The sequence below is a fragment of the Sminthopsis crassicaudata genome, chromosome 1 (genome assembly GCF_048593235.1).
Source record: "Sminthopsis crassicaudata isolate SCR6 chromosome 1, ASM4859323v1, whole genome shotgun sequence".
Classification (NCBI taxonomy): domain Eukaryota; kingdom Metazoa; phylum Chordata; class Mammalia; order Dasyuromorphia; family Dasyuridae; genus Sminthopsis; species Sminthopsis crassicaudata.
This window is the reverse complement of record NC_133617.1, coordinates 480,740,414-480,762,917: the sequence shown is the minus strand read 5'-3', so window position 1 is coordinate 480,762,917 and position 22,504 is coordinate 480,740,414. Positions and strand designations below refer to the sequence as shown.

The 22,504-nt window shown below is 36.1% G+C and overlaps 1 protein-coding gene across 1 annotated transcript in view; it reads right to left on the bottom strand.

Moving 5' to 3' along the window:
* The window catches only part of LOC141550525 (kinesin-like protein KIF19), a 103,937-nt gene that overhangs the window by 63,519 nt on the left and 17,914 nt on the right, over positions 1-22,504 (bottom strand). Inside the window, exons 5-8 of the mRNA XM_074281280.1 lie at positions 12,033-12,169; positions 6,773-6,898; positions 2,988-3,182; positions 518-670 (exon numbers count right to left, since the gene is read on the bottom strand). Of these exons, the coding sequence (XP_074137381.1) occupies positions 518-670; positions 2,988-3,182; positions 6,773-6,898; positions 12,033-12,169 (611 nt within the window). The remainder of the gene's footprint in view (positions 1-517; positions 671-2,987; positions 3,183-6,772; positions 6,899-12,032; positions 12,170-22,504) is intronic.

Below are 22,504 nucleotides of genomic sequence, written 5' to 3'. Positions count from 1 at the left end.
GTTAATTGCTAAGCCTCTGTATTCCACTTCAATTTAAACAATCTAAATTGATGAGGGTATTGAATAAAAGTAGAGTCAGAAGAACAAGACTTAAAAAACGTAAATTAAAACAACATTGAGGGGGAAGCTAGTTGGCACAGTGAATAAAGCATTGGCCCTGGAGGAGTCAGATGAATCTGTGTTCAAATTTAGCCTCAGGCACTTGACATTGATTAACTGCATGATCCTAGGCAAGTCATTTAACCCCAGTTGCCTTGCCAAAAACCAGTAAAAGGTTGATAGACTAATAATATTAAGTACAATGACCCATGTTGGCTCCTCATGGCAGACAGGTGGGATACTATGGATACAAAATGCTGCATATGCTGTCAGATGAGGTTGTTATGCCATTCTCTCTTGCTTAACTATTATTCTTTTCACATGAAAGAATTCAGTGAAAGAGGGATATACTGGGAAATGAATGTGATATGAAAGACAAAAGGCTTCAATAAACTGTTTTAGAAAAAAAAAATTATACCTTCAACAAGCGTGTGAGTTTACTGTCCCGAAAATTGACATACTGGGATCGACTTCCCCCCTTTTCACTCAGTGCATTGATGCAGTTGCCAAGAGCCAGCAGAGAGCGGTTGATATGAGCTCCCTCCTTCATTCTCTTGCCTCGATTCTGGGTCTGAAGAGGAAGAAAATGAAATAATTTCAGAAGATGTTAGGTGACTTTGACAGTCATCATTTAATTAATAACACAGATTTCTATTTCAGTTCTAAGTAACTGAAGCTAGATTTAAACTCATGTCTTTCTGACTTCAATCCTAAAGTTCTATCCATTGCACCATGTAGTTATCCCAGAATGATTGGACCAGTGTAGAATTCTACCAATAATGTATAAGATCTTGCCATAGCACCTCTAATATAACTATTATATCCAAAATTATTGGAAGGAATTGGGATTTCAGTCTGAGAAGTTAAGTGATTTGTCCATAATCACAGATAGCACAAATCAGACTCAGGACTTGAAAACAGGTCTTCCTATATCCCAAGGCTTACCTTTTATCCACCATATGATGCTTCTCTATGAGTCAATAAATGAGTCAACAAGCCTTTATTAATCACTGTGGAGGTGAAGAGATATACTATATTTTCTCAAATTTGTAACTGCACATTATTCAAGGATTGTAATAGCCAAGTCCATGATGGATTCTCATATGACAGAGCCTTTTCCCATCAAAAAAGGAGAAGCAGAACAATGGGGAAATGAGTCACAGTGGTCCTGCTATTCCCTTACCAAGGTCTTCAACTCAATCTTCTCAGGATCCAAATCCATGGAATTGCTTTAACAATGATATGCTATTCATCACTCTTAACTGCTTAATGATTGACTGTTTTTTGACAATACTGATGAATGATTTCTGCAAGTCATCTGTTCAAATGCATGTTATAATTTGGTCAAGCAGCATTTTTATCATTATTTAAAGTCCTCCTCCTCCTTGATACCACTAACTCAATATAAAACAACAACAGCAACAACACTGAAGATAAGATCACTGTTTTCACAAATACATTTATTAGCACTCTACTAAATCTACCACCCAAAATGTGGTTAGCTCACTAATGGTTTCAGATATTTTCATATCTTCCTCCTTCTAGAGTTCTAAGAATAGTCTTCTTGCTTCTCCTTGAGTAGTTTTCATTCTTTGTTCCCCTCTATGAAATGTGCCTATAAAATATTGGCTTTTTTCAAAACATACAGTTTGAATGAGTGTTTTCTCTTCAATGTAGTCACCCTGAAGTCATACACTTATTTGAATGATAGTATCATTGAGCAAAACATTTTCAAAACTTTGCTTTAGAACTGTGGACTTCTTTTAAATGATGGTAGTGATGGCCATTTTCCATATTTTGGAAGGTGAGTTAGTTTTAGATTAAAAATGAGGTATGGTCATAAGGAAATATAACTGGCTTTATACTAAATAAGATAAATGGTATATGTTAAATGATTATAATATCATCTCTACACAAATATTAGTCCCACTGTTTTCATAGAAACATTGTGTAGAACCGATATTGCAATAATTCAATATATACTATTTATCTTTCTATGCCTCCTATATTCTTTCAATTATTTCAAGCTCTCAAGACTCCTCCTAATCTGTTCTCCCACTGTCCATTAACTTTTCCATTCTTTCATTTATCATTATCTATGAAAGTTTTTGATTTTGCTATTCTTCTCTTTCTAAATGAGATATTTTAGAATTATTTAACCTTATTCTTTTTTCTGTTATTACTACTATAATCTTTTCTTCCTCATATTCTCTGTTCCAAGTAAACTGTTATCTGTCTATCAGACACACACTATTGGAGGGGAATGATGTATCTTGCTGTGACTGATATAAATATAAAAGACATAAATTAAATCTATTTATGTTTTGCATGATTTCATATGCATAATCACTATTATGCATTTTGCTTTCTCGATGGATGAGAGAGGTTTAAGGGAGAGAGAGAATTTAGAACTGAAAACACACTTTTTATTTAAATAAATAAGATTTCTTTTTTTAATGAAACTGAACACAGTATGATTATAAGGATCAAAAATCCCCAGAGAAGAGATCTGAAAAATATATCTTGTTCTTCCTTTGCAGAAGTGAGGGACTATAGGCATGGGATACTCCATATACTATCAGACTTAGCTGGTAATGTCAGTTTTGCTGAAATATTTTTATTTTTCCTCTTTCTTTTTTTATTCTCCATTATAAAGAATGACTTACTGGGTAGGGGAAAAGAGAAGGATATATTCAGAAATGAAGGTGATATAAAAACAATGTAGCAATATAGTTGAAAAAAAATTTTAAATAACTTTTTCAAAATGGCCAGAAAAAAATTTTTAAATTTGATTTCACTTGTGATTGTCCTGGGCCTGTTATTACCTAGGGATGGCCCTGGATCCATGTAGCCTCCTAATTAGGATTCACCTAAACACGTAGCATTACCTGGGATGCTCTCTCTGATCCTGCCAAATCGACCATGAAAAGCTTCCCTACTCGAACTTCCTCAGAAAGATCCTTCACTCTACTTCTTTGTTTTACAGTGACTTGCAGGACAGCATGGGAGCGGGAAGAAGTCTTGTTTGCTGCTGTGGGTTCCTGAGTCCGCTGCTTGTTCCCTTTAATTAAGAGCTGCATGATCTATAGGAAAGAACAGGAAGAGAAAAGGATAAAAGTGTCTTCCGAGCAATTCTCTGTCCTGGGGACAGTCCCAATACCTACATAAGCAAGGATTCCAATGAGCAGAACTTCACAGAATCTCAGATATGATATGGGTTTTTTAAAAGTCCCAAACATTTTTAATAAACATTTATTAAATCTCCATTATGTGTCAGGCACTATATCAAGTGAGGCTCCCAGAATTCCTATTCATAGGACCTTTCAAGGTCATGATCTCTACTTAGCTCTTTCTCAGACCCCACACTGGGAATTTGTATTCTTTATAGCTCCAGGAATCCATTTGTCATCTCTTCTAAGAAAAGAGTACACCCTCCTGGGGCAGCTAGGTGGATAGAGCACCTTGAATTCAGGAGGACCCGAGTTCAAATCTGGTCTCAGACACTTAACACTTCCTAGCTGTGTGACCCTGGGCAAATCACTTAACCCCAGCCTTAGGAAAAAAAAAAAAAAAAAAGAGTACACCCTCCTAATTGATCACTGATGCTTGAGAGCCCACACAGACCATGGAGATTCCATCGTGGAATCTTACTCTCTCAAGGGCATGGTTAAGAAAACCTTATCTAGAGTCACAATGACTGAATCCCCTGCCCCCACAGAAAATGTATACAACTCATAAGGGAGGAAGGAAAAGGATATGTCATCAATAAATGTAAGTAGTGCTTTAGTCTAGCTAGTAATATGAGCCAATTGTTAAAATTTCAGTGTACGCAATTACTTGCTTGCTTATTATATTATTTTATATTACTATACATTATTTATTTATACTATGTTATAACATTTTGTTATATTATTTACATTACATATTATTTTATTACTGTTTAGACTCTATTCTGTAGGAAATTATAGAGAAAATTAAATTTCAAACTGTATTTCTGCTATTTATTTTTAAGAAAGGCAATTGTTAAACATTTACCAGCTCATTCCTAGGTCAAATCATGGAGGTTTGTTTTGTTTTTGCTTTTTTTCCTCCTTAGTCTATAGCTGGGAGTCCCTCACTGGTAGAGGGAATTACCAAGATGAGAAAACTCCCTCTACTAATGTAGATCAACAACTCTTATACAAATCAATCTTTCTTGGTGGCACAGTGAAGTTTAATGATTTGCCCAGGGTCACACAGTATATATCAGGATGAACCTGAACTCAGGTTTTTTTGATTTGAAGTAAAAAGTATTCTCTAACAATGTGCTTCTTAGAGATTTTTATAGATTTTTACAGTTTTAAGGGATATTAAATCTAACTTTTTCATTTTACAAAGAAGAACACTGAGGCTTAGTTAATAACTGATCTGTCAATTAACAGATAAAGCATCTAGATGGCAAAGGGAATATAGAGCATCAAGAATACTTGAATTTAACATATATATATTTTACCATATTTAGCATACATTGGATTACTTGCATCTAGGAGAGGGAGTGGGGAAAATTGGAACATAAGGTTTTGTAAGAGTTAATGATGAAAAAATTATCCGTGCGTATCTTTTGAAAATTAAAAAGCTTGAATAAAAAAAAAAAAGAATTCTTGCTCTAAATTCTCTCCTTTGGTCAATTCATTCATTTCCATTCTTCAACTATCTTCTTTATACTCCTAATTAGTCCTGACCTAATTCTGAGCTCTAGACCTCTTCAACCACCGATAGGATTTTTCTACCTAAATATATCTTTGGTAACTCACATCATCCAAAAAACAAACTATTTATCTTTCCCCTTAAATCTTCCTCATTCTCTGGGAGGATAAAAATTTCCTTTACTATTTTCAACATTACAGGGATAAACTAAGTCATGTTGGACAGAGGACCAGATAGCATCAAGAAGATGTGAGTTCGAATATGTCCTCAGACACCTACTAGCCGTATGACCCTATGCAAGTCATTTAAACTTAGTCTGTCTCAGTTTCCTCATCTATAAAATGAGCTGGAGAAGAAAATGGCAAACTACTCCAATATCTTTGCCAGGAAAATCCCAAATAGCACCACAAAGGGGTGGGCACAACTGAAAAAAAAGACTAAATAACATTATTGTCCTTATTGTCATAGTGTCCCCCTCCCCATACTCTATGCTCCAGCTAACTGAATTATTTTCTGTCTGCCAGACACATGCTGTGCTCTCCTACTTCCCTAACTGTAAAGGGCTAGAACTGAGCAAATGCACTTGGATAATGGAACACATGAGACTAATTGCCAATTGGACGGTTCTCTATTAACATAATTGAAGATTGACCCTCCCCAGCTGTTCTGTGCTGACTTGATTGGTGGAACAAAGAGGGAGAAGTGATGTGTGTGGGTGGAGTAGGAGGAGGAAATTGAGGCATTTTCCTGGTGGTAGAGAGAGGGGAAGGTGGTGTGGAGATTACTAGATCTAATCCCCTGACGGCAAGCTCAAGAGACCTAGAATAAAGACTTTTGATTAGCCTGACCCCGGCTGATTTCTGGGAAGACAGAGTTCCAGCATTTGGCACCCCATGTTGGGTGCCATTTGTAACATGGCCTCCTGGCAGTTACTATTACTAGCCTGTCCTAGGCCCAACAGAGTACCTTTGCAGTGTCAACTCTACCCGGCTCACCTCCTCTGAGGCCTTCAAAGGTCTCTGGCCACGATCTCTTGAATAGTAGTTTAATAATCAATAGCACACTCAAGAACTGCCACGTGTAATCTTAAAAGCCTTTATTATACCTACTCACATAATGCCCTGACTTGTTAACTCCCTAGTGAACACCTGGTCTGAAGATCCATGTGCTCACTACCAAACTCCTTACCTCTCTCTGCTATCTATCAGCTTGACTTGGCTACCCCAGGCTAGGGAGCCAGGGTGAAGAGCGCCAGGTTAAAGAGAGCAACTTGCTGCCTGCAGTGGGCTTATAAAGGACCTGTGAGGTCACACACACGGCCAACCATCGAGAGCGATCACCCATTACAAAGTTATCTCAATATGGCCAGGATCCCACCCACAGGGCAGTCCTATATCCACAGAGATTACTTCTGGACTACTCAATATCCTGTTGCACCATGGTCGCCCATTTAAAGGATCCTTACACCTAACTTTCTTCTAGTTATTGACAGCTTATGGCTGGAATGTTCTCTTCTCTCCTTCTCTAGTAGGATTCCTTCCCATTCTTCAAAGAACAATTCAAAGACCAACTTCTCCAGGAAGTGACAGGAATGAACATTCCCTCCATTCCATCATGTTCAGTAATTTCAGATATTGTTTTGTTTTGCAGCTCTCTGTCCATTTACCATGGACATTATAATTATATGTGTTTATTATTTATCCCCCACAAAACTCTTTATTAAGTTCCATAAGGACAGGATCATATTTAATTTTGTATTTCCCACAGGGTCTGGCATAATGCAGTTGCATACATGTGGCTTTTAATAAATATTGTTAAATTGGATCTGCTAAACAAGCTGCAAGAACTGAGGGGCTCTCCCTAGGATTTTATTTTGCACCTACAGATTCTGTTTCATTCATTCTGAGTACAAATAACTGTAGATACAAATGTATGGTTTCCGGGAATGATATTAAGTGTTTTTCTGAAAGCTGCTGCTAAAATTTACCTCTTGGGCATTTGTGGTGGAGACCTCAGTAATGCCTGCTATCTGAATGCTTCCTTTGGAATCTTCTCTCAACTCCAGAAATTCTGAAGATGGATTCAGAAGGTCACGGATTACTTCATTATAAATCTGTAAGTAGAAAAGAAAATATGAGGTCTTTAACAACAGTACAGGGGACTTCAATACTCATCAAACTAAGCCTAGAAAAATCTACATTCCTTGAAGACAGGAACTATGTTTGCTTATGTTACTAAAAGCTGATGATTAAATATATATTAATATATTTTTAATTTGAGACCTACTGTGATATAAATACTATCCCCCAACTTCCAGAAAAGGAAACTAAAATAACCAGATCAGTCACAGAATTAACAAGTATCAGAGGCAGGATTTGAAAACAGGTCTTTCCTGAACCATGGTACAGAGCTACATGGGTTACATCACATTGCCTTTGATCAGTCTTCCAACCATATCCTTATTAGGCAACCAATTAACAAACTTTTATCACGTACCTCTATGTATCCCCTAGATACCAAAGCTACAAGTATCAAGAATAAGACATTTCTTATTGACAAGGAATTTATATTATAATAGGGGAGACAATCAAATATTTGATGATAACCCAATATTTTGGAATTAAAAATGTTACTGAAATTATGTTTCTATTCTTTGAATAGCATCCACAAAATAAATTTTTATTGTTGTTTTTATTGTTGTTGATTTTCAGTCATGATCTCATTCGGGGTTTTCTTGAACAAGATATTGAAGTGGTTTGTCAGTTTCTTCTCTGCTAGCTCATTTTACATATGAAGAAATAGAGGCAAACAGGGTAAAGTGACTTGCCCAGTGTCTGAGGCTGTATTTGAACACAGGAAGATAAGTCTTCCTGATTCCAAGTCCCCTGTACCCCTTAGCTGCCCCATGGTGTATTGGTACTTTTTGGAAACAAACTAACATTCTGATCTAAGGAATGACCATGAGTGGCATTTTGTAGTCACATGTGGTACAAAAGAAGAGAAGGGGCATTATGCACAAGCAGGAAAGCAACAGCAGACATAATAGAAGAAAATCAGTAAAAGGACATTCAATAAAGGGCTTACATTTCTACAGCACATTAAGTTCTGAAAAGCACTTTAGTACATGACTGAATTTGGTTTTCATGTGAGATAAATGTTATTATCCACATTTTTCAGATGAGAAAACTAGGACTGGGAGAGGTTTGGTGGAATCCCACATCTACTAAGTATCTATGGTAGTTCTTTCCATTTCCAATTTTCTTCATTACACTGTGCATTCCAGTGTGACAGATGAGGTGAATAAAACCCAACAAAAGAACATGTTCTTCTTAGCAAGTCAGTGTCTTAGATGGGCATAGAGGGGGTGTTGAAAAGAGAAGACATTTGTTGCATTTAAGTGGAATTTAAATGGGTCTTTGTTGCAGTATACTCAATCTAGTAGAATTCCCACAGCTGCTCAGAAATTCTCGTTTACATGCTCTCCTTTGTTTATTAAAAACAAAAACTTAAATAATCCCTACTAGAAGTGAAGTGATACAACTCCTAGGGAGGATGTAGCAATAACCCTAAGGCTACCTGGCCTTAACCTAAAGGTCACCTGGCCTTAGGAGTGCTATAGTTCCATAAATAATTCTGGCTGTCAGATAACAATCTGTTGGTCAGTAACACAAAGCTTCTTAGATAATAATGAGATGCATACCAGATCATGTCTTAATTCTATCTCTAAGCATCTCTCTACCTTTTTCCTAGATTTATCTTCTTATTCCTGGTTCTTTGCTAACTTCCTTTTGGAACTTAGTCCCCGTAATAAATCTTTGCCCCTTAACTTGGAGACAAATTGAGTTTGTGAATTCTTTTGCCATTCCCATGATACTGACCTGGAGACCCTAACATTGGTAGCGTGTCTTATGCCTCAACATTTGGTGGCCCACACAGGGAGCCTAAAATTTTACATCTTCCTTGTTAACCCTAACCTATAGTTGGGACACCCCAAGCACCCACGAAAACTTGTTGGGTCATTAGGAGCTCCATGCTCAGCAAAATTTCCTTTGATTAGGGACTTGGACTTAGAAATTCTTGCAATTATTGGCATAATTCCCTCCTGACTAGGGAACATCTGCTACCTTTCCACTGAGATGCCAGAGGAGGTGAGGTACTATAGGACTAGGAATTCTGAGATTCCTGGCAAAGATGGGACAATCCACTTCTATTCCTAAGGATTCTCTCTTAGGCTATCTCTTAAAAAATAGAGACAAATTTGGCCTAAAAGATCTCAAAGTTAAGAAACTTATTTTCTTTGGCAATATTGCTTGGTCTCAATATGCCTTAGAAGATCAAGAAAAAATGGCCCATTAATGGGTTCATTAACTATAACACTATCCTGCAGCTTGCTTTGCTTTGCTGCAGACAAGTGGACTGAAGTCCCATATGTCCATGTCTTTATGGTTTTTCCCAAGATCCTAAATAAGACAGCACTGAAGGATGCTATTGGAAAAATTTACTGGAGGGAAATTGAAAGTAGATATTGACCTCTTAAATGATCCCCTCCCTCTCCACTCCTCCAGGGATAAGGGATCCCCATCTGTCCTCTTATGGAGTCCTTATCAGCAGAATGAAGAATCCCTTCTGGGATCTTCCCCTTATTAAGATCCAGACCTTATGTCCAACAATGTTTCTTCAACTCAGTCCCCTTCTCCTGGATCCCCTAGACCCTCACTTCTTTAGCTAAATTCTGAAACCTCCCAGCCCCAACTTTTCATTCCCTCCTTGTTCTACAAGGAATAAGACCCTTTTTTCTCTCCCTCAAGATCCTGATTCAGTCACTCCTCCTAAACTCTGCCCATTGACAGAAGTAACAGATTCTTGGGATGGAACACTCAGGGTGCATGTGTCTTTTACAATGTCAGACCATTCCCAGATTAAGGAAAATCTTGATCTGAGGACCTCACTAAATACTTTGCTTCCCTCCTGGTAATCCCATCCAGATCGAAGACTGGAACAGCACTAGCCCTTGAGGAAAGGGCTCAGCTATATCATCTCCAAACTTTTGGGCTAAATCCCAGATTCTCTTTTTCTTCTCCATAGTGCAGCAAAAAGAAATAATATATTAACATCTCCCAAGGTAAGATCAAATTGGAGGGAGATGGCTTTAAAGTCATCAATATATTAAGTATTCAGGGAAAATCCTACAATTACTGCAAGCTGTCCCTAGACTTAGAGACCTTTCTGCTATGTTTTGTGAAGGAAACTAGGAGGGGGATTCATTTCAGGCCAAGGTAAACTGACTTGCAGATTCAGCTGCCTGTATTGCTCCCATTTGCTCCTGATCAAAGCAGCTTTGATTCCCCAATTCCCTGACTCCTATACTCCCTTACTCTCTGGAATAGGCCTTTGCTAAAGAAAGGAGATCCACTCTTTCCCCTTTCTGGGTGGTTTCAAACACCCTCAGGCCAGTTTCTAATCCCAGAAGCCAGCCAGTGGAAACTTCTCTATGGACTAAATCAAGCTGCTCACTTGGGAAAGAAAGCCCTCCAATCCCTTGTGAAAGCTTTTTTCACTGCTCACAAGCTGGGAGAAACAATAAGACTGGTGTTCCAGGCCTGCCTGGTTTGTGCCCAAGTAAACCCTGAAGGGGCTGTTAAACCCCACCTCTCCTGAAGCTCATCTAGAGGACGGGTATATACCCAGGCAGATAAATTTTACACATATGCCCCTCTTGCAGGGGCTTCAAACTGCTTTTGGTTTTTATTGACACTTTTCCTTACCTTGTAGAACTGAAAAAGCCAGGAGATATCATTTTGACCTACCTAGCTTTTTACAGAGTGACAATGGCCTAGCCTTCACTTCTCAACCCAAGTTGTGGCTGAGGTACTTAGGATTACTTATCAACTCCACTTTCCTTTGCATCCTTAATCTTCTGGAAAGGTGGAGAAAAAGAATCAAACCCTCAAGCAAGTCCTTTCTAAATTGTGCCTGAGGTTCCTGAGGACTGGGTGAAGAATCTCCTTTTAGGACTAGTTAGAGACCACCTTGTTCCTCAGGAGAACATTAAGCTGAGTCCCTTTGAACTTCTGTAGGGAGGCCCTTCTTAACCTCTGACATTCTTGTAGATTCAGATCAGCATCTGGTCACTCAGTTTATCACAGCTTGGTGCAGTCTGAAGGCTCTTTTGCAATATGCAAATGAACATCTCCTTAAGATGTTCATCCCCAAACTGTCAGTCCAGTAAATCCAGGGGACATACTATACTTGAAATCTTGGAAGGCTCAAGGTACTCACCCTCTGAGGATAAAATGGAAAGGACCATATAAGTCATTCTGACCACTCTAACTTAAGTTAAACTTGAAAGCTTTCCAGCTAGACTCATGTTTCTAGAATTAAAAGTGCTATCCCTGTTTCCTCTTCTCTTTCAGACCTTACTGGATATTCCTGTGAACACATAGAGGACCTGAAACTACTGTTCCACAGGATTCTTGAAAACACTGGAAACATACTGGATGGAGAAGAGTAAACTTACTCCAGACCATGAATTCCCAATTATTTCTTCAATCTAAATACCATTGGCTACCTGATTCTGAGCCTCAGTACCCCCTGGATGCCACTGTTACTATCTTTAAGCCACATATACCCCCTCCTCAGTCTAGACCTGGCTTGACAGAGCCAGCTCTACACCCTTTATCAGCATGAAGCATATCCAGAAAATGAGACCTTCCCTTTATCCCAAGCGAATTTGGGTCCCAACTGCTCAAGGGAGGAATGATGTGATGTACCTTGTGGGGAGGATGTAGCAATACCTGTCCTTAACCGTAAGGCCACATGAATATTGTAGTTTCACAAACAATGCTGGCTGTCGGGTAAGTCAGTAATTACAAAGTTTCAGAGACAATAATGAGGTGCATACCAAACTACTCCTCAACCTTAGATGTGGACCTCTAAGACCACTTCGCAATTCTACTTCTGTCATAAAATTAAGATATAAATGATATGAAGCATTTGATCTCTTTGTCTTTTCCCTAGAAATTTATCTTCTTACTCCTGGTTCTTTGCTAACTTCCTTTTGAAACTTAACCAGCTGTTAGCAACATAATAAATCTTTTCTCCTTAACTTAAGACACAAACTGAGTTTACAGATTCTTTCACCATACTTGTGATAGTTGCCTGGGGATCCTAACATTTTTTGGGTATCTTATGCCTTCACAGAAGCAAAGCTCCAAGTTTGCCCCTCTCTGCCATTAAAGGCACCTCACCTCCAGGTAGGACATGGAAACTGTATATTCCATGTCATCACTAGTCTCTTCAATAGCCTGAAAGAGATCATTCAGTGTCTGGAGGTAGATCCCAGGTTCAGAGTCCATCCCCAGCATGGTGTAAGTTTTACCAGCACCTGTTTAAAAAAGTAAAGGAGTACAGACTAGTGTTGTATGGAACACTGCAATTAAGGCTCCTATTTCCCTGCAGAGAGTCAGATGTCATACAAATAGCATTCTTTTCACATATCCAAACCAATTGGAAAACAGCTCTTACCTGCTTTAACATTATTTTTTTTAATTTGCTTACTTATTTCTTTGTTTTACCAGATTTTAGATTTCCTAGATGTAGGGAGCTGTAAATAAGCAGAGTATTGAGTATTGAGTGTTGGAGTATTAAGTATTGAGAACAGTGTTATACAGCCAATACATAGCAAAAAATGGACTTGAAGTCCAGTCTTCCTAATTCTGAGACAAGTTCTCTAGCTTTTTGCCTCACACTACCTCTCTGATATTGTTGCCTTCACTTTGGAAATAAGAATAAGCCATGTCACCTTATGTAAATGATGTAGTGCAGTCATTGTCAGGAATGATGTGTGAACTCTAACCATTGTCAACCTTATCACCCACAAAAGGATGTCCTATTCCTGGGACTGCTAGCATGTCCAAATGAGTAAAGCTTGTTCAAACCACCAAATCAGTAAGGGTACTGCAGAAAAAAAAAGACCCTTCCTTCCCCTGGGCATCTGTGTAAAGATACTCTTGCCCTATAAGTAACTTTTGTGACTAAAGCACCTGTATTAGCATATCTCACTTCCTTTGTTCCCACCATGCAATTGCTGATGTAGACATAATGAGCATGTGAGTTCATTTTAGGCTAGACCCTTCTTAATTCCTCCCTAACTCTTTTTACCCTGCCTTTATTTGTCCTCTTCCTCTTCATCTCTGACTTTAAAAGGTATTCTTTCACTCACAGCCAGCTGCTAGAGCATCTTGATCAACCTGGTTATTGGCCTTTTTTACCCTGTATTTACATACAGTGGTCATCAGATTTTTTAAATAGGGGGCCAGTTCACTGTTCCTCAGACTGTTGGAGCGCCTCACACTTTGTCTCCACTGCCTCAGCCCAGTGCTGGAAGTATGCGTTGCTAATGCCGTTTAGGTCGAATGTCACTTTGGGTCTGATTTTACCATAGGTGGACTGCATAAACGTCCTCAGCCGGCAGCACGTGGCCCGAAGGCAGTAGTTTGAGGACCCCTGATTCTACAAGAAGCTTTCATTATTTTTTTCACATTCCAAACCACTCTCCCAGAACCTGGTGTTTTATCATAAAGCATTTTAACTTCTCTGGATCATAGTTGTGGTTTTTTTGTTTGGGTTTTTTATTTTTTTTAATCTGGAAAATTAGAGTGAAATGAGAGTTGAGACAAGATCTCTAAGACACTTTCTAGATCTAACATTCTGGAATTACACGAATCCTCTAACCACTGTGATACACCATTTTCTTGTCCTTCAAGTTATACAATCCTTAGATTTGCATGCACAGAATATTCATCCTAGTATGGTAACAGAATTTTTTTATATTGGCTTTATGTCTGGCCATTTCTTTAATGACAACTAATCATATCTCCAATTAGAGTTTACAGAAATTTAGCTGAAATAACAAATTTTAGCACAGATAATTAACTGGTTAGTGATAGAAAAATTGCTCTTTCAGCTTTATGAATTCTACTTATGATGAGCATTTCCTGTCATTAGCTATAGTTCTAGAGGAAATGGCTAATCTATAAATTTCAGTTAAATACCCTAATGTTTGCTGATCAGTTTATTATTTTTCTTGAAGTAGATCTTCTTTTTCTGTTAGCAGTTCTTTCATGTGTAAATCTTTACCTTCCTCTAATGCCCTCTGTAAATTTGATGGTATCCATTTTGCTAAGAAGTATAAAAGATTGCTAAAAATGTAGATCAGTGTCCATTGGTTTTTGGTGTGTGTACAATAACACTATACTCTAATCATATAGTAAATTGGTTATTAAAATATTTCTCTGTGTTGATAAGTATGACTAGTAGCAGTATTTATCAATGAATCCATAGATAATTTTTAAGTTAAATTGGCAGATCACAAAGGTATAGAAATAGTTCAGAACATTGAGTCTTCCAGCCCAGTAGCCCTCTAGCATGCACAAGCTAAAATTTACCAAGGAGAGATTTAGGCAGGAAAAATTGACTAAACAAAATTTACTTCAAAAATTGACTTAATAAATTTCCTTCTACAAAATCTCAATGACAAATTAACATTCTAAGTACTTATCTTCTATTATCTGTTAACTAACTCTTGTGCATAAAAAATCAAATAGGCATAAACTGTTGAATTTTGGAGTGTTTGAACTAGTAGCCACATAGATCTCCCTGATGAGCATGACACTATGGGCTAAGAAACTTGGGAATCTGAACAGGAGAGTCTCCTCTCCTTTTTCTGGGCAAATACCTAGGCTAGGGCTAAGAATTTTCCAAATTAGGGGCAGCTAGGTAGTGCAGTGGATAGAGCATCAGCCTTTAAGTCAGGAGGACCTGAGTTCAAATGTGACCTCAGACATTTAACTTTTCCTAGCTGTGTGACCCTGGGCAAGTCACTTAACCCCAATTGCCTCAGCCAAAAAAAAAAAAAAAAAATCCAAACTTTTTGCCCTTTAACTCATTTTCTTATAGATAAGAAACTCATCTTTCTGCCATTAGTCATTACTGTATTTCCTTGGCTATCTATGCTCCTCATATGGATAGTACCCCTTTGATCTGGTTTTAAAAATATATATATAATTCTACCTAAGTGGATTCCTAAAGGTCTATTTTGGTCTGTTAAAAGAATGCAAATCTGACATAAAACTCAATCCTACACCTCGGGCATCAGACATCTGTGGGGTAAGATCTTTCAGGTCATTTATGTGATTATGGTTGCAATTACTGCACTGTCTTGTCAAATATATGCTTGCCAAAAAGACTGTTTTATGGAGAACTTACATGGGACAAGCACTCACAAACAAGGTAGTCAGAAAAAGTGATACAAGAATATCCTCAAGGTATTTCCTAAGAACATTAGAATTAATTGTATGACATAAGAGGCACTGACACAAGTAGATCTAACATGGAGTGCCCTTATCAGAGAAGGTGCTGTGCTCTATGAGCTAAGCAGAATTGAATTAACTCAGAAGAAACACATAATGCACAAAGTTAGAGAACTTATGGCAAAATATTCAAAGGGACTATTTGTGTCTGACCTGTGTCTGAGCTCTTATTAATCTGATCATCCAGCTAGATATACTAATTTGACTCTAACGTGGTGATGTCATTTTGGTCCTCTTCAAGAATAAAGGATAACAACCAACCAACCAGTCTTGATCAGTTCTGGTCTGGCCTGAAACAAATTTTGAGTGGTCAGAAAGAATGATAGGGACAGATAGGGATCTATCACCAATAATATACTTGATGTAAATCATAATTCTGCCTTGAAAGGTCAATGATAATTATGGGATTCCTCAGATGACCCTGGTTAAATTCAAGGAATTCTAGTTTGTTAAATTATTTATGATCTATTCTGCTCTCCATATGAAAGATCCAGTCTGATCAATCTCTTAGAGAAAAAAAAAAAAAAAGTATGGATTGAAATGGATGGAAATACAATATTCTTTACCCCAGAAGGAACTTTTGAAATTAAAATTTTATGTGTAAGTTTAAATGAATTTCTGAAGTATAATACCCAAATTAATTCTGATTGTCTGTAGTAGCTACCATTCTGATATTAACCTTACTTTATATGTAAATCATAATTCTGCCTTGAAAGGTCAATGATAATTATGGGATTCCTCAGATGACCCTGGTTAAATTCAAGGAATTCTAGTTTGTTAAATTATTTATGATCTATTCTGCTCTCCATATGAAAGATCCAGTCTGATCAATCTCTTAGAGAAAAAAAAAAAAAAAGTATGGATTGAAATGGATGGAAATACAATATTCTTTACCCCAGAAGGAACTTTTGAAATTAAAATTTTATGTGTAAGTTTAAATGAATTTCTGAAGTATAATACCCAAATTAATTCTGATTGTCTGTAGTAGCTACCATTCTGATATTAACCTTACTTTATTGTAAAATGTGAACTTGTGTTAAACTTTTAGTGGGAGAAAAATTTCAAGAACTGGCACACATATAAAAAAACTGGGAACTTTTTCTCATCTTTATGTCCCAATTCTGGTTAAATTAGGAGTGTAAAAAGAGAAAAGAGACAGAGGGGGATAAAAAGACTTCCCCTTAGCAGAAGTATGCAATAAATATTCATGAAAATGTGATTTGAAAATGCTGAAATATCTTAGTGAGTTTTGTGGGTAAAAGGATTTTTGTTATATAAAATACCCCTGTTATCCTCTTTATTGCCTAGAGATATTAAAATAGATAGAAGAAGAAAAAAGAGCAAATTCTAAATCATTTAATAGAAATTGTAACGGACTTGCTTCTGTGAGTAAAATTTCTGAGGAATTGCAATATATCTTATACCTAGAATAGGAGGTCTCTAATTTCATTAGAATACAGAGGGAGGTCAAGAAATTTCTTAAGATTGTAGAGATCTTCTTCAAGATAGGATTTTGGCTAAGTGCAAGCTGAGAATGGTATTTAATTAAACAATGTTGTAACTATTCCTTGGACCTCTAAGAAGCTTCAGTTATGATCTGGGGAAAGGATTGAAGGTTTCATTTTAATCAGTATTTCGTTAATTTGCAAAGGAGTGATTCAGTGGAATGAAGGAAACTAGTTCTGAAAATAGATTTGAGATATGACTGGGAAATATAGAAATGTGAGGGATTAAGAAATAATAAGAATAAGTAATTGAATAAGTTGATAAGGCTTTAATCAAAGTACATAAAGAAGATAGAAAGAAAGCTTTAGAAAGCTTTGGATGTCATTGTGATCATAGCAGAATGGGAAGATTTCTGTTCTCATACATTTGAAAAGAAGAGATAAAGGAAGAGGGAGGGAGAGAGAAAGGAGAGGAGAGGGGGAGGTGAGGAAGGGAGGGAGGGAGACAGGGAGACAAAGACAGAAACATAGAGAGATACAGAGATTAGAGAGAGAGCTTGAAATCTTACCAGCTCTGGGAAATATTAGGGAATTGTGGTTTGTTGATTCAACTTGAAACCAGAAGTACTTTGAGTTATATTAGAGAGGTACTAAGTCCTTTCCCAAAAACACTCATAGCCTAAAGTGAGAAAAACTTCATTATTTATGTAATGTATTTGTCCTGACACAGATTCTGTAAATTGTGGAATTGTATCTGTAATAATATGTATTGATGTTTAAATCTTTGAGTCAATTTTGTTTTACCTAAATATCTTAATATCTTCAGATCAGTAGTTAACTGTTATTTTTGTCCTGGGTTATGAGTGAATTATTCAGTATTCACTTTCTGTATAAACGTTCACAATATAAATATTTTAAAATATCTTCTTACTTGCTTTTTACATCAGCATGTGTATAAACTTTGAAAATAAAACAAAGAATGAATATTTGTGAAAGCCTTGTAGATACTTATAAGAACTGTCTTTGAATGCTTTTATTGTTACTTATTGTTAATCAACTGTTATTGCAACATGAAAAACAACTGTATTCTGCTCTAAACTGTTAGCAGTGGAACTTGCTATCTGAGATAGAACTATAATTTAAGATGTTTTGAGTTTTAAATTCAAATAAATCTCTATTTAAAGAAAAGTGCTAAAAGGTGCTCAGAGAAGCTGTTTTGTGGAATTGCTACTGCTTAATATTAATGAGTAGGAAGGTTGAGATTCCCTGATGAAGAGAATGGCAGGAGTTTCTTGACTCAATTTCTTTACTGTGATATTTCTTTTTTCAACAAGAATGTTTCCCTCCTAGTTGATTCTGAGCCTGGCTTTAATATCCTGTAAATAATTTGGAACTCTCTTATATGATTGGTTGTTCTAAAAGATATTTATGACTTTTGCTGAAATCAGACAAAACTAAGCAAGTTTTTCCCTGGTATAACTATGACAGGTCTGTGACTTTAGGCTCAGGCTTGAAGAAACAGTGCTGATTTTATTTGTTACAATGTCCTTCTTTCTTTTATAATAACTTTCTCTGACAATGACAGGAAAACTGCAAAAATCTTATGGTGGAACTTTTTGTTATTATCACCAAGCATCTCTAAACTGCTAAAATGGAATGCAATTATAGAAGATCCTATTGTTTTGTTTTTACTGTACTGAATTTGTGACCATAACTTGCCTCAATTTCCTTGTCAGGGTGACTACAGAAAATTAGATTTTAGACATGCTATTTCCTTTCTCATTGACTTAATAGTTATTGCTATTAAGAGAGAGCCAGAGTGACTTGAATTTAAGGCATAGTCCTTAAAAAAAAATCTAGCCTAACCCCAAGATATTTTGCAAAGTTTCAGTGATCAAAATTTGGAGCACTCTCAGGTAAGGATATAATACCCTATAGGGATAAAGGGAAGGGAAGGGAAAGAAGAAAGAAAAGATGAGAAAAGAAAAAAATTGCATTTCCCAACTGGCCAGTTTCTACTGAGTCCCCAATAAGGTAGCTCCAATTCCTATTAATAGAAGTTGTTGTTTGTTCTTTGTTATAAGGGCCCCAGTTGATCACTGTTTGGGCCCTCATTGGCTCAAGGAGAATGTAAATAGCAATTTTTCTATTTTGGTCAGAAACCCTGAGGGTCTTCCCCTCCCAGATTGATTTTTCTCAACTAGGTAAAAGAGGACATTCTGCCTTATTTCTTACCTAAATGATTGGGTATTGCCTCAGCAAACTAAGATCTATTAAACAAAAGAAAACCAAACCAAACCAAACAAAAACCTAAGCTTAAAAAAAACAGGTTCTCCCACTGAATCCAGGCCATTTCCATTCATTCTGATTTATATTTTGCCACTGAACCCAGATAGTTCCAGAGGAGAAAGTGAGGCAGGTACCCTTGCACAGCCTTCCCTCATTTCAATCCAATTCACTTGCACGTCATGGTGTCATCTCCCTGATGACATGGTCCTCTTTGAGAAGGAAGAACAAACAATAAGAACTTAATAATTACATATCTGTATATAAGATTAGATCTGCAGTTGGAGAATGGCTGAATAAGTTATAGTATATGAATGTTATGGGATATTATTGTTCTGTAAGAAATGACCAACAGGATGATTTCAGAAAAACCTGGAGAGACTTACATGAACTGATGCTGAGTGAAGTGAACAGAACTAGGAGATTATTGTACACACAAGAAGATTATACAATGATCAATTCTGATGGATGTGGCTCTCTTCAACAATGAGATAATTCAAGTCAATTCCAATAGACTTGTGATGGAGAGAGCCATCTGCATCCAGAGAGAGAACTATGGGATCTAAATGTGGATTTCAACATAATATTTTCACCTTTGTTGTTGTTTTTTGTTTTCTTTCTCATTTTTTTTTCTTTTTGACCTGATTTTTCTTGTGCAGCATGATAATTGTGGAATATATATAAAAGAATTACAGATGTTTAACATATATTGGATTACTTGCTATCTAGGGGAGGGGAAGGAAGGGAAGAGAGGGAGAAAAAAATTGGAACATAAAGTTTTGCAAGAGTGACTGTTGAAAACTGTCTTTGCATATATTTTGAAAATAAAAATCTATTATTAAAAAATGATATTTATATTGCTATCATATATTTTTATGGATGAAATGAGGGACATCGATATATGAATGTATATATACATATATATGTATATATCTATATATATATATATACATATGTGCATGTGTGTGTTTATACAAAATTCCATTCCCTTTTGAGAGAAGATAGCTATATCTATATAGTGCATATGTGTGTATACAAAATTTCATTCTCTTTTGAAAGAGGATACAGTTATATCTATGTGTATGTGTGTAAAGATGTGATATGATAAAGATATAACATTTTTACTTCTAATGGAGTAACAGTCTTCACTTTATGGAACTCAACAAGATTAGACTGTTTCTATTTGAGAACTAGGATGTAAGTGATTGGCTTTCAAATGTTTCATTGGATAAAGGAATATACTTAAAACTTCTTATGATAGATGTAATTATATTTGTAACTTTAAAATTTCCACTATTGTGTCAGTTATAAAAAAAAAAATGAATAATGATGATGGTCCTAAATGATAGATTTTATCCTACAAGTAACAGGGAACTACTGAAAATTCCTCAGGTTTATTTGAATATTCACAGATATCTATCTATGCAAATACATAAATACACCATTTTTGGATATGTTTTAATAACAGCCTTTAGATAAGTTTTAATAACTATATTTGAATATGCCAGTGATTCTTGATAAAGTCTCAAATTGAATTGAGGCTCTCACATAAAGAGCTATTTTTTAAGTATCAAGAAAATGTTTCACTACTATGATTGCTGGCATATACATTATGTATACACACATTTGGAAAACAGAAGGAAAATATTTTTGGTCCTCAAGATGATCAGAAATAAGATATCTTGCCATAACATATAACATACAATTACATAATCTTAAAGCACTTGGCTTTAGGGAAAAGATTTCTCAATTTATTGAGGCTTATACATTAAATGGATTGGTTATTATCCATAATATTTTGATATGTGAAAGATGGTTAAATAGATACAGAAATTTTTAAAGAAAAAAAAAAATGAAGTCTATAGTGCTTTGTTAAAAAGCCAGTTTTTCAAATTAGGGTAATATTGGAGAATTACTAATCATTAAGAATGGATAATATTGTGGGTTGCTTTTTTTAAATTAAAGCTTCTAATCATTAAGGGAAAATGCATTTTGAATTATATTTTGAGTTATTCTTAAATGGAAGATCATTTTTTTCCACTGAGATATTTCTCTGATAATATCAAGAAATAGAATGACTTATTTTACAAAGACTATTTCTTCCTCTGTCTGATGGATAGCATTTTTCTTATTATGTACAGAGTTCAGGTAAAAATGGAAAGAATAATCAGTATGACAAAACTTAAATTCTCTGAACTTTCAGATGAACTACAGGTAGTCTAATTTGATGTTCCTCTTCTAGCTCTATTTTGTATTAGGTTAACTCCATAAAGTTTGAACTGGCTTTCATCACATGGATTACTGGAAGGCCAATGTGATTAGATTTTGTTAGGCTCTACTAAATTACTCTAAGCATAACAGCAAGCAGTTTTAAAGCAGCATTATCTAGAGAACTTCTACGACTGATTTTAAAATTGTGAATTTACTAAGACTGCCTTTTTTTAACTACCCTAGGAACAAGATCCATTCCAAAATTTCCAAGGGAAAATGTTTTCCCAGAAGCAAGTTGACAGGATATCTATTGTTAAAATGAACATTAACTGAATTTTGTACATATGTGTTTGACTAAACTCTTGATATTTTCTCAGTACCCGAATTACTTTTGGAAAGCTAGGGGAAGATCTGAAGAAGATTAAACATTTGGATATATTGACTGGATATCTGGGGTTGGTTGCTTATAAGAGGTTAAATTGAAGACATCGTGAAAATTCTGTATTGTACCTTGTAAATAATTATTACTGTATTATTTTTTATTTGCTTGTAATGTATTCAATGTTTCACAATACTTGTATCTGCTTGTGAAAATACTTGACAAAAAACTTGTATTAAGGCATCTAGAGGCAAGTTTGATGTGCATTAATATGGCCAGAAATATACATGTTATTATGTGTGCATCTATGACCAAAAATGAGAACTATGTTAAGAGAATTTTTCTATACTAGAATTATAACCATCCTTTCCTTAAGACATTTAGTCAAATAACTAGTGAAACCTTGCAGAATCTAGCTAAGACATCAAGCTTTTCCTCAGGTAACCAGCTGGTTAGTGAGAGAACAATTGCTGCATGAGTTTTATTAACTTTTTTACTTGTTGTTAAGGGACAGGACAATTCTCTAAGAGCCTTCACAGCTGTGGATCATAACATTTGAAAGAGTTGCAGGGCAGCCTTTTCTGACACAGGTGTTGCGGCCTGAGAATGAGATAAATTGGAGGCAGAGGGAAGAGAGAGGTCAGAGTGCAATGGCCTCTCGGTCGGAGAACAGCAACTGCCTCTCCGTCTCCTTGTACCATCCTCTCACATGAGGAGATCCATTCTGCAGGTCTGAGTTTGATCTCCAGCAGCCACTATCAGGTGGCTCCCGTGTATTCCAACAGCTCCCAGTAGCACAACAACTTGTGATGAGAATTTTGTGGTTCTAGTATTAATGGTTAATCTGTAAATTCTAAGTAAATCTTTTAATGTTTACTGAGTATTTTACCTGATGTAGAATTTTCCTTTCTTCTAGTAGCTCTTTCTTGGTAAATCTTTACATTCTCGTCTATCTTGTGTAAAATTTTATCCATCTTTCTGATATATAACTAAAAACTATAAAAAATTTCAAAAAATGTTGATTGAAA